The 11,944-nt window shown below is 36.1% G+C and overlaps 3 protein-coding genes across 3 annotated transcripts in view; 2 read left to right on the top strand and 1 right to left on the bottom strand.

The window, feature by feature from the left end:
- Positions 1 to 5,753, top strand: part of LOC131786267 (tyrosine-protein kinase CSK) — a 12,311-nt gene extending 6,558 nt beyond the window's left edge. The window contains exons 11-17 of the mRNA XM_059103300.2: positions 647 to 731; positions 861 to 934; positions 1,473 to 1,523; positions 2,040 to 2,088; positions 2,249 to 2,344; positions 2,946 to 3,032; positions 3,229 to 5,753. Of these exons, the coding sequence (XP_058959283.2) occupies positions 647 to 731; positions 861 to 934; positions 1,473 to 1,523; positions 2,040 to 2,088; positions 2,249 to 2,344; positions 2,946 to 3,032; positions 3,229 to 3,417 (631 nt within the window). The 3' untranslated portion in view covers positions 3,418 to 5,753. The remainder of the gene's footprint in view (positions 1 to 646; positions 732 to 860; positions 935 to 1,472; positions 1,524 to 2,039; positions 2,089 to 2,248; positions 2,345 to 2,945; positions 3,033 to 3,228) is intronic.
- A 617-nt stretch (positions 5,754 to 6,370) lies between these two features.
- Positions 6,371 to 8,566, bottom strand: LOC131786226 (Golgi pH regulator). The gene is made up of 2 exons (XM_059103250.2): positions 7,754 to 8,566; positions 6,371 to 7,343 (listed from the first exon to the last, which is right to left on the bottom strand). The coding sequence occupies exons 1-2, from the start codon at positions 8,433 to 8,435 to the stop codon at positions 6,649 to 6,651; spliced, it is 1,377 nt and encodes a 458-aa protein (XP_058959233.1). The 5' UTR covers positions 8,436 to 8,566; the 3' UTR covers positions 6,371 to 6,648.
- Positions 8,567 to 8,638: 72 nt separating this feature from the next.
- LOC131786297 (G2/mitotic-specific cyclin-B) lies at positions 8,639 to 11,778 on the top strand. The gene is given in 12 exon segments (XM_059103341.2): positions 8,639 to 8,794; positions 8,918 to 9,040; positions 9,118 to 9,390; positions 9,563 to 9,724; positions 10,039 to 10,129; positions 10,132 to 10,161; positions 10,164 to 10,211; positions 10,214 to 10,272; positions 10,899 to 10,929; positions 10,932 to 10,982; positions 10,985 to 11,148; positions 11,587 to 11,778. Coding segments are annotated over 12 exon segments (1,248 nt in total). The 5' UTR covers positions 8,639 to 8,770.
- The last annotated feature ends 166 nt before the right edge of the window (positions 11,779 to 11,944 follow it).

Here is an 11,944-nt window from a genome sequence, read left to right as displayed (position 1 = left end):
ATATATATATATATATATATATATATATATATATATATATATATATATATATATATATATATATATAGAGTTTAGGAAGTCTGCAAGTCGATTTTCGTGTGGAACAGTGCTCAATACGTTGAAGCAGAGCAGGATAAATATTATGAGAGGAAAAAAGGGGACGTAACTACATTTCCCGACAAGCCTGTTTTGTGAATCGCTTCACTCTTCAGCGATCGCTTCTCCTCTTCAAACCCCTGAAGAGTGAAGCGATTCACGAAACAGGCTTGTCGGGAAATGTAGTTACGTCCCCTTTTTTCCTCTCATAATATTTATATATAGAGTTTATATATATACTCCATATATATATATATATATATATATATATGAATGTGGGGGTAGAGTCTACCTTATTATATATATAATTATATTCATGTGTTCTTAAAGTACCTAATAGATCTTAACAAAATGCCTTGGAAAACAAATAAGTCTTATAAGTAACATTTAAAAGAACCAATGTTTTTAGCCTGCCTTGGCAAAGGAAGGCATTGTGCATATAGCTTTCTCCATAAGCCACTACCAATCTCTACTCTCTAATGTAAGTAGGGAGCGTATCTGTATTCAATGTCTATTACAGTACTGTTTACATATCCTTTGCTTTTTGCAGGGATTTGAATCACAAAAACCTTGTCAAATTAATAGGTGTATCAGTGGGAAAACCTATTTTCATTGTAACAGAATTTTGCGGAAAAGTAAGTGCAAAGTTTATCTTTTTGAGTATGTGGTTTTAAACCCACTTTCAGCAATCAAGTGTACATACTTTCGAATAATGAGACAAGAATTGAAACTGTTGTCAACTTTTCTGTGGATTCTATTTCTAGGGAAGTTTAGTAGAATACCTAAGGACAAGAGGGAGGACTGTGATTAGACAGAAGGATCTAGTAGGATTTGGAAGGTAAACTTTAAACAGAATGAAAATTTCACATGAATTAATGAAAGAGTAAATTAACTGTGTAAAGACATGAACAGAGGGAGATGCAATGAAGATTAATTTTTCCTAGTGTTGTATTGTCTTTTTGAATAAATAGGAGAGTGTGCTAGACCTCAGGTTATTGCATTATGTTCTTAGGCAAGACACTGTATTCTCACAGTGTGGCACACCCCCTCCCCTTGTAAGAATTGTAAATTGTTGCAGAGAGCTGTGGGGGGAAAACTGACAATTTCTGTGGGGGGTGAACTGCAATGGGTGGGTTTCCCCCCAAAGGAAGTAGAGATTCTTTGAGATGCTTCATGCTCAGAAACAAGAAAAGAATAATGCTTGACAGTGTAAGCAATGTGGCTCAGAGGCAGACTATATTAGATTTCATGTTTGTATTCTTATCAGTTTGTTTTTTGACCATGTGATTGTTATTAGGAGAACTTTTCCCCAGTCCTCGATTAATAAACTGAAGTTCTATGTGACCTATGGGATATGCTTTGTTTTACCTAAACAGGGATGTAGCTGCTGGTATGGAGTATTTAGAGTCAAAGAATTTGGTTCACAGGTATGAGATGCCTTTACTGGCACCCAATTTTAACATCAAGGGTATTTGTTTAAGCTTTGCTTTCATTATCTTTGAGACTGTACCAAAAAAAACCTCTTTTCTTGAGATGTGCAATTGTTTGTAACACTTATGATGTTGAGACTACAAGTAGCTAAAAACCAGTGTTTTTCATCATTTGATAGCAACATCTACATCCCAGTATAATTATTGTGTCACTTAATAGTTTTGCTCATCAAATGTGATTCTTTTTTTTCCCCTTGAAAATGAGTAGTGCTTAAGGTTTAGATTATAAACACCTATTCAAGCTGTTTGATATGGCTTTTATGTTATGGTCTCTCTGTCTAGTCAGATAGCAGCTGACACAAAACTGACCATTGCCCAAAGGACTGAAGTAAAGAAGTCATATTTGTCATGATGATGCCTCTCTCTGTAAACCACCCAGTACATTTAAGATGACCCTTTTATTTGAAGGAATGAAGAATTACTCAACTGTGTAATGTTATAATTTATCCTTAGGGACCTGGCTGCAAGGAATGTTCTCATACATGAGGATGGAACAGCAAAGGTATGTCTTTTGCTTTTGGCTATGGTGTTGGCTGACATTTAGAGGAACAGCATTATTTCAAACTAGTTGCCAGACTAATTAAAAGATTACAACGTTTGATATTCGTTGTCTGAAATGAAATTCAATTTAAGTGTATCGATGATTGTCTTTCTCATGGCAGGTGTCAGATTTTGGACTTGCACGAGAAGCCAACTTTAATTTAGAAGGAGGAAAGTTCCCTATCAAGTGGACAGCACCTGAGGCCATCAAACATGGGGTATGTTTAACTTATATTAAGTGCTCTAATAAGCCTAGAAACTGATTGATAAAACATTGACTGTTATTTACACTACTTGCTTAGCTCAAATGAAAAAGAATGAAACGACTCCATGGTTAAAGGTTTTGATAAGCCCTTTAGATACCCTGACATCAGTATTCACATTCTCCTCAGTGATCTTTTTAAATTTCTTATGGTAATGACAAGGAGAATTTCTTTGACAATCAGGAACTTCTTAAACTGGTGATCATTTCTGTTATTCTCATGACCTTTACATTTAACTTTAGGGTGATACTGTGAGGAGAAATTATAAGCCAGTCACTCTTAGGGGTTGAAGGGTTAACCCCTTAAACCCCTGAGAGTGACTATCATCTAATATCTCCCAACAGTATAACCCCTGCATCACACAGTAAGGTCATGAGAATAAAGGAAATGATCACCAATGAAATATTCTCTATCACCAACAAATATCTCATGCCATAATTGACCATTGATTGTTATTGAAAATCCCTCAAAGAAGTTACTTGGGCATGAAACTGACCAAGAGGCATGGTTGTAATAAAACTCTTATTAGTGCATTAATTCCTGTGTTTATTTGCAGAGGTTTTCAACGCAGTCTGACGTGTGGAGTTATGGTATCTTACTGTGGGAACTGTTTTCTTTTGGCAGAACTCCATACCCCAGAGTGGTAAGTGATGCCAGCTTTTATTAATTACTACATTATTTCTTTGTCGCACTGGACACTGCCTGTTCCTGGTATTGAGTACGTTAAATGAAACATGATTATCATTGATAATTAACTGGCTGATATTTTGGTTGTGTAATAAATGCCATTAAAACTTCTGGACAAGGATTTAAGTTGTGTATTTATTCATATTTCTCAGCACATAGACAATGTAATGGTTAAAATTGAAAGTGGGTATCGCATGGAATGCCCCGATGGATGCCCTGTTGGAGTTTATGATGTGATGAAAGATTGCTGGGACATCACTCCAAATCAACGACCAACATTCCACGAAATATACAAGACCTTAGAACGGTTTCACCAATCATTTTTACCAGATGGAAACTGATGCTACCTTCTTGCAATATAACTCCTTTTGGTAATGAAACCATATCTGTCAGAATGAGAAATGCTTTGATTGTCGATGTCAATCTTTGCTTTCTCAGTTACAAAAGTTGTAATAATAACTCCATGAAGCATCTCATTTCACTTCCACCCAGAATTTTGATGAAATTAGTTTTGTGTTTCAATTTTCTTTTTCTTTTTTTTTTTATTTGATGAGGAAAGTTTCTAAAGTTAGTTTTGGTAAGAAAAGTAAATTTATAAAGAAAGCATTCAATTTTTATTTATCTTTGAAGTTCTATGGTGAAACAGTCGCCATTAATTAGCTCATGAACAAGTAGGTAATAAATGCAATATTGATATGGAAATGATAATACCTAGGCAACAATATATATCAAGTTTATTGTTAGACATCTGTGAAATATCCATCTGATTTATTTTCCACTTCAGCTAGAGATGTAATTTAAGTGATAGACAAAAATGACAGAAGTTTAACATGAATTTATCATATGATTTTCTTTTGAGCTATTGATTTGGACAGCCCAAATAGTTTATCTAATCAAGGAGTACTTTTGCTCTTTTTTTTTCCCTCAAGACATGGAGTCAATTTAGAATTTAACTCCAAATTTGAAAATTTCTTATCAATGCCACAAAGTTAGTAACAGTTTTTGTAACTATAAGGACTTAAATTTAAATTTAATGAGCCTTTTTTTATACACGTGTATAACATTTGACTTAAAGCACCTAAGAAGTTGAGATGCAGAAGCAGAAGTCTAAATTAGTGATAAGTAATTGGTTGCTAGTTGGATGTTACTGGGTGAAGAGAAGAAAGTTACATTTTACTTCTCTCAACTATATATCTATTAAACAACTTGATCACATGTATGTTGTGAGCTTAAGAGATACTTTAGGAGCAGGAAGCTTTTCTAGGTGCCCTATAGATAAAGACAGGCTCTACAGAATATTAACAGGTTCACAGGAAAAGTTTCTGAAAGGAAGGAGGTGTAGGAGGGTGCAAAAGAAATGTAAAATGGCCATTGAAAGTAAATAAGTTTAAGTTGCTCTTGTGTAAGTAATTGGATCATGTTGCTATTGCAGTTATAAGTAGGACTGGTGACTATTTGAAATTCTTATTTGCCAGATTAAAAGGCTAAGCAAATCTGTTCAGACCTTTGCTGTAGCCACTGGAACCTCTCATGGGTTTGTCTGTGATAGAAAGTAGTTGTATGTTTTGATCTGTGGCACACAGTAATTGTCTTTCTCCTACCTTAGGTCCTTTCGGGCCTTTCACTGTTAATCAGCAACATTTTTTCTTGCTTGAGTGTAATTTAATTAATATTGGAAGTAAATTAGTTTAGCATTTTTAATCATCCGCAGTAACTATTTTAACCAAAATCAAATCCTTTTATCTGTGATCCTGGCAATTTCATGATAACCAAGTTCAAAGTTAATCATGGAAAATTGATGCACCAGTCATTCTTTTGTAGGTCATGTGAATGATTTACTACAAGAACTATTTTTATACTATGGAAAATATATTTCTGTAAACAGGATGCCCATAATAGATGGTTGTTCTGTTAACATTGCTTAATTGGGTGAAATCTTAAAGTTTGAATATTAGGCATCAATAGATTTAAGTGAGAATGTCAATGTTAAGTTCTTTGTACATCCAACACTTTGTAAATGAAGAATCATTAACCCTTCACACAATAACATCAGTATCCATATTCTCCAAACTCTTCTCTTCACATTTGCTTTGGTACTGATAAGGAGAATTGTTTAACAATCAGAGCTTTTTAGGTTGGCTATCATTTCCTTTATTTTCATGATCTTGATTAATGATTCAGCAGAATTGTTGGGAGAAATTAGGTGCTGGTCACTCTTAGGGCTTAAAGGTTTAAGGTGGAAGAACTTTAAGTTGTACTAAACTCAAATATATTGAAAGAATATTACTTTATACTTCATAGGAAAGCAAGTTATTACTCTAGGCCTTAAAATGTATCTTTTAATATTACTGTAAGCTGTGTGTTAATCCCATGTCACCAACCATGATATCCTTTATTTTTTTCATTAAATAGGATTAGCAATTCTTTTACCATTGTTTCTGTTGAAAAGTAATAGAAACTTGTGACTTCTTAGACTAATTCTAAACTTGAAAAATATTTTAGGATCTTCATTTTTGTAAAGCTTAAGCTTGTAATAAAAAGTGTGTGTTGAGAGGTATCTTCATTTAAATTTCGTAATTCCCTCTGGTAAATCTAATTTTTTAAGTTGTCATGAATATGGAAGCTATTTTTCATACACAAGTGTTTATATGAATAAAGGAAAACAACAGTTCCAGAGGGTGAGTGTGATGTGTTTGTCTGGGTGAGGCTAATCATTGCAAAGGTAGAATAATTAATGTTTCAACTTAACTGAAAGTGTCATCTAAATGGTTTAACACCTGAGTTTGATCTGATTTTAGCAAATTTGAGTGGTGCGGGTTTGAGAATGTCCTGAGATTGGAAGATTTAATGACTGCGCATTGGATAAATTGGATTTATGTAGAGGTATCATTTATCTTTCAAAATAACTTATGTACTGAAGTAAGTATGACCTTAATTAAGCATCACCCCTTAACAATTGTTGCCCATGAGAGCAAGAATAATACTTAGTATAGCCTTGCATAAGTGCTCTATTTCAACCAAGGTTTGTTTGGGGAATATGACTAATGTTCAAGTGCCCATAGGCTTGATTTCCAGCCACTGTTCAGGAATATGAGCGTCTGCTCCTTCCCTCAAACCCTCTCTTCAAGGGGGGGAGCAAAGACTGGACACAAGAAAGCAGTGGAAATCAAGCCTAAAGTATCCAGTACCTGCAAATAAGTGCTGCACTTAAATTCCCTTACTCCCCCCCCCCCCTCTGAAAAAAGCATCAAAGTCTATGGCACTCAAATAAATGCAGAATGCAAAATTCTTTAAACAAAATATGTTGTTTATTATCAAATACACAGAAGTACTAATCTGAAGTATATCCTGATGAACTGATTCGTTCATGTTGTTTCAACTCTTTACTTGGTAGAATCTCAACTTGATCAATTTCTTAGATCAATACAAAATTTGACTAACATTGCCCAAGATTGATCCTGATTATAACTGCCTATTCAAGCAAAGTTGCTCTATATCAAGACTGTTTATATTTTGATTGACACAAGAAGTGATCACTGATAACTAATATCAAACCCTAAATGGTCAAAGGTCTAAAAGGAATTATCATACATATGTTTTTCAGGAGCTTGTTTATGGGCAAGGTAGAGAAATCCAATACTTGAAAGAGCACTTATGAGGAAAATCACATCAAACCAACGATGATAAAAATTAAATTGAAGTTCACCAAGTACTTCTGTAATAATCTCCCGGTATTTACCAGGCATGTTCATCCTCATTAACAAGACAGACGAAACAAAGTACATACCCATGATTTCAGCCAAAAAAAGAACAATAATATTAGATGATTTACTACTCGCCATTGCATTGAAAAACTTTGTCAGTGTTATGAGGAGACCTCTTATTGATGTCACAATTAAGATTCCAATCAAGAAGAATGAGATATGCTGTGACCAGAATAACACATCAAATTTCCATCCAAGATAATTGACAGTTATTTCAATACCACGCGTGACAGGATCAGTCTTGCCAACACGATCAAACACAATGTTTACTGTTGAGATGAAAATCTTCCAAATACAATACCCAGAGAATATATGCCCAACTAAGTCAAAGTATTTTCCTTGCAATGTCTTTGATAATTCCATTCTCTCTTTGGTATTATGCAGATCCACAATTTCCAGGAACAATTGTCGACTAAGTTCTTCCAGAGCATCTACTTCTTTTTGGAGATAACTGGTGTCAGGGCCACCACTCCCTGTCATACTACTGAACATGCTCCAAATTCCTGATAAAAAATAATGCAAAACACAGGACAATAATCCTTTGGTCTTCTGGTAAAATTTACACAGGTACAGTAAACTGTTTGGAAATTCTTAAAAAAAAGAACAGTTGAAATTCATCCTGCTATATATATCACAACCCTCAGAGCATTATTTAAGAAATGGCAAGGTAACAAGGCACATTAAATTAGCTTGTTTGATCCCTGACTGATCTAATATTTCTAAACATTGTATAGATTACATCTCAACACCAGAGATATTTTTGAACTGTACACTACATTGCTAGATGCCTTTCTCAGAGCAATTCTCTGCCTTCACCCTTCTCATTCGACAAAGACATACAAAGCATCCATCTAAGTTCTCTGACTGAGGAGGAGGGGGAGGGGTGGGTTAACTCTGGTAAAAAAGCACCTACCTGTCTTTTGCTGTGTGGATGCAGCAAAGCGCTGGCTTTCTCTCTTTGCCAGAGCAATCCTTTTTTTCTTACTGAGAATTATATCCATTGTTTGGAACTGTCTTCTTTCTAGATTTTGAATATCCGCATCGGTCACGTGTCTCATGAAGTAGGTCATGTAGGTGTAAGGGCAATTAACTGCACCAAATCCAGACAATATGGCCATCATAGTGACCCCGATCACCCCCACTCGGCTGATTCCCTGCTCGATCGAGAATATTCCGTGCTTAGAACTTAAAATTGGGAACGGATTTCCAATTTTCCAAAACATGTACAAAAAGGCAAGCCAAAACGTACCCGCGAGTAGAACCACAATTCTCCTCCTGTGGACAAATCGAATCGTCCTTACTAGGAAATAAGATATGTAGAAGGGCAGGAGAAAAATTAAGGTAAATAACATGGAGTAAAGCCCGAGTTTCCAGTGAAAGAATCTTGAACTCTTGTCCAGAATACCAAGAATCTCGAAAATTACGAGCTCAAACATGGTGCACGAGAGAGCGAAAGTTAATGAGAAGACCAGCTGAACGGCCGTGTGGTGTACTTCATAGTTTCTAAATAGTCTCCTCATGAAGAACATCCAACCCATACCGAAGAAGAAGAATTGTGAACAAAAGACAACGGAGCAATCCGCGAAAAACGACATTGTGTCCTTGCATTTGCCACGTCTAGCTTTACGCCGAATATCCTGCCGACGAGAAACGACTCGTGCACGATGCTATGCCGATAAATGGTCGCATCTCACACGGAAACTGTGACGTAAATGATAGAAATTCCTGAATACCCAATCAACCAATCAGATGATAGGGTGGGTATTTCAAATACTGCTGTCTACAAAGAACTGATCATCAGTTCTAAAACGCTTCTGCAAGGTTGAAGTGATAGTCATTTGGAACGAGCCCTATTCTACTGTATCATTGCTTTCGCTCAAGTTTTATTTTTTTAACAAGCTTATTTGCAGTTTTTGAATTCTCATCAAAGATGGCAGCCGTTGGACGAATGAATGTGAGTAAAAGTTTTGGTCTTTGTGAATGTCGTTGCTTCTTAGTATTGAATTCATAGTGAATCACTTCTGTAGAACAGCTCACTTCTTAGAGTACCTTTCATTAAATCTCTTCTTTCATACAGGTAATCCGCCTTGACCAAGAGAACGAGAATTTACTCGCTGGGAAAGCCAAAATTTCCAAGAACACGAGACCTCGTGCAGCTCTGGGTGACTTGGGAAACAAACCAACAGCACTCACGAGCAAGGTAATGTTCTGTTAAATTTGGTTCATCTAATTCTCTGATGGTTTAAAAAGGTAATTGGGCATTTGTCCTTCTTTCAGACCACTGCGAACCTTGCCGTTGGCGCTAAACCCAAAAGAACTTTACACAGAACCGAAGGAACAAGTGGTTTACTCTCGAAGCAAGCAAAAGACAATGAAACTAAACAACAGAAAAAGACGATTGATATGGGTGTTGTCAGTGAAGCGCTAGAGTCTTGTATGTTCGCAACGAAACCTTCAGATGTGATAGATATCGATAAGGATGACCACTCGAATCCACAACTCTGCGCTGAATACGCTCAAGAAATCTACCAGTACATGCATCAATTGGAGGTAAGGAAGACGCCATTTTAATTTCCTCTTGCTTTTGTGTTCTTTGTCTAATTAAAGAACGTCCTTTCACTGAATATTCAAGTAGCTAGCAGTGAAAGATTTCTTGAAGTTGTGTGGTTTTTTTCAAGGTAAACGGGTAATTCTTGTCTGACTTTGTCCTTTGAATTTTCAGCGTAAATTCCACGTCAACCCAAGATATATGAGCCAGAGGTCAATAGTAACCGATAAAATGCGAGCCATCCTCGTTGACTGGCTTATCCAGGTTCACAATCGCTTCCGCCTGTTGCAAGAAACTCTTTACATCACTGTCTCCATCTTGGACAGATTTTTGTCGGTGAGTTGAATCATCTTTTACTTGTCAACCAAAATCCTTTCAGCAAACTTTTATTACTTTTATTGTCTATAACCCCTCCTTTGTATCAGAAATCAGCTCTAAGTTTTTTTGTAATATTTGTTGATTTAACAGTCAACAAAGAAAACCAACAGTGGCTAGAAATGAGAGATACAATTTCCAGCAAATAAAAGATGCAACTGGCTTTTCTTGTCACTATGGACCTGATAGAAAAGCGCAACTTTGCACTGAACAGTGTATCTGTACATATTTCTTGAGTATTGGTCTGACCTCTTAAATCTATTTTTTTCTTGTAGATCTATGATCCCACAAAGGAAGAACTTCAATTAATTGGTGTTAGTGCTATGCTTCTGGCCTGCAAGTACGAGGAGATGTACTGTCCAGAGATTACGACTTTGTTTATATCACAGATAACACATACAAAAGGGTCAGATAAGGAAAATGGAGGGTGTTATTTTCAAGCAACTTGAGTCAGTGTTGGGAAGCCTCTATGTCTTCATTTCTTGCGAAGAAACTCCAAAGCTGGGGAGGTGAGTAATTTTTAGTTTATGATGGCAATTGGGTAATGTTACATTAAGGATCCTCTTCATTAGGATATTCATAGATGGTATGATGAACCTTCCTCTGTAACCCTCAGACTTGTCCTAAATGAAAAATAGATTTCGTTGGTCAGACCAAAATTCTTTTTTTGTGGTATGACTTACCCTCTGATCCCTTAAAGCATATCAAATCTCATGTCTCCTCACAACATCACCCCAAATTGTGTAGTAAGGTCACAAAAATGTAGGAAATGATCACCAACTTAAAATTAGTAGCTATTGATCATTCAACTAATTCTCCTCGTCTGCACCTTGGGAAATATACAGGGAACACTGGAGTATATTCATACTGATGGTAGGGTGAAATTTTATTTTAAAAAATGCTGAAGTGATCAAAGCATTTTGAACTTGGGTCCTAATGAAAAAGTCAGCATTACAACAGTGGAAAGATACTAAGGTGTTCCTGTTCACTCTGCAGTGGATGTTGAAAACAGAACAAATTATTTGTACATGAAATATGGTCTCCCATTGTGCAACTAGATTGTAGAGTTTGCAGAAATGCTTTTGCTCCTTTTTGTCTTCAGTGTGTGTTGATCAACTTAGCTTTTCCTGTTTAGGTTGATGGAGTAAAACACACCATGGCAAAATATTTATGGAGCTTTCCCTTTTGGACTACGGCTGCATGAAATTTCTTCCATCTGAGAGGCAGCAGCTGCATTGTACATTGCAATGAAAGCCGATGATGGATCAGAGTGGACACCCACTTGTGAATATTACAGCATGTACTCAGAAAGTAAACTGCTGCCTTGTGCCAGAAGAATTGCCTCTCTCATCACCAAGACTCTGAATGGAAGTGCCAGGCTAAAGGTAAGACATGGATGCATGAATGGGAAAGTACCCCAAGAGAAACCGTCCTTTTTTTTGGTTTTTTTTTTGGTTTTTTTGTTTATAACGGGTCAGTGTGCCCCAGCAGTTCCAATAGTTTTACACTGGCTTTTCATTTTTACCAAAACACCCACTTTTTTCAATAAGAATAAAAATAGCTATTTAACCAGTGTTTCTTTTGAATTTGAACTTTGCCTTTGTTTCTGGCTTCTTCTAACCCTAAGCTGGTACCTGAACAGTATCTGGTAACACTGATGGATGGCAAAGGGCCAAAGGTGTACAATCTTTTGATTTAGTGATTGACTTGGCAACTGCTCGATACAGTTGTTTATTTGAGAAAGTCAACTCTAAGTTTGTTTGTTTACCACTCAAAGTTTACATAAAATTTAGTGTTTTTATATCTTTTTCTATTCCTTTCAGGCGGTTTACAACAAATACTCAACCTCCAAGTTCATGGAAATCAGTAACGGCCCATGTCTAAACATCCTCTTTTGTCACGAACCCCTTGCAGCTGAAGACTTGCAGCAAAGATTATTATTAGTGTTTATAACATTCACTAATAACTATATTACTCGTATTAATAACTTCAATGAAATTATTTGGCCGACATGAAGACAAGCCATCACAATTTTGATTATAGTTTACTTGCCGACGTTGTAGTGAAAATACCTCTGAGTCAATTGTTGATTTTAATCTACAGCTTTCTTGTGAAGTTTGCTCTCATGCTCCCAAAAACGAGAAATTTTGCAATTTTCATTTGATCTGTTAAAGACAGGTT

Source organism: Pocillopora verrucosa, chromosome 4, assembly GCF_036669915.1.
Source record: "Pocillopora verrucosa isolate sample1 chromosome 4, ASM3666991v2, whole genome shotgun sequence".
Lineage (NCBI taxonomy): Eukaryota > Metazoa > Cnidaria > Anthozoa > Scleractinia > Pocilloporidae > Pocillopora > Pocillopora verrucosa.
The sequence above is the reverse complement of the archived record's forward strand: the minus strand, read 5'-3'. Positions and strand labels throughout refer to the sequence as shown.

What these genes read in the sequence shown, in the direction of transcription:
- LOC131786226 (XM_059103250.2), bottom strand. Translation starts at nt 8,435, where the DNA reads ATGTCGTTTTTCGCGGATTGCTCCGTTGTCTTTTGTTCACAATTCTTC. An exon ending in ATCCACACAGCAAAAGACAG is followed by an intron (nt 7,344 to 7,753) that starts GTAGGTGCTTTT and finishes ATTTTTTATCAG; the next exon opens with GAATTTGGAGCATGTTCAGT.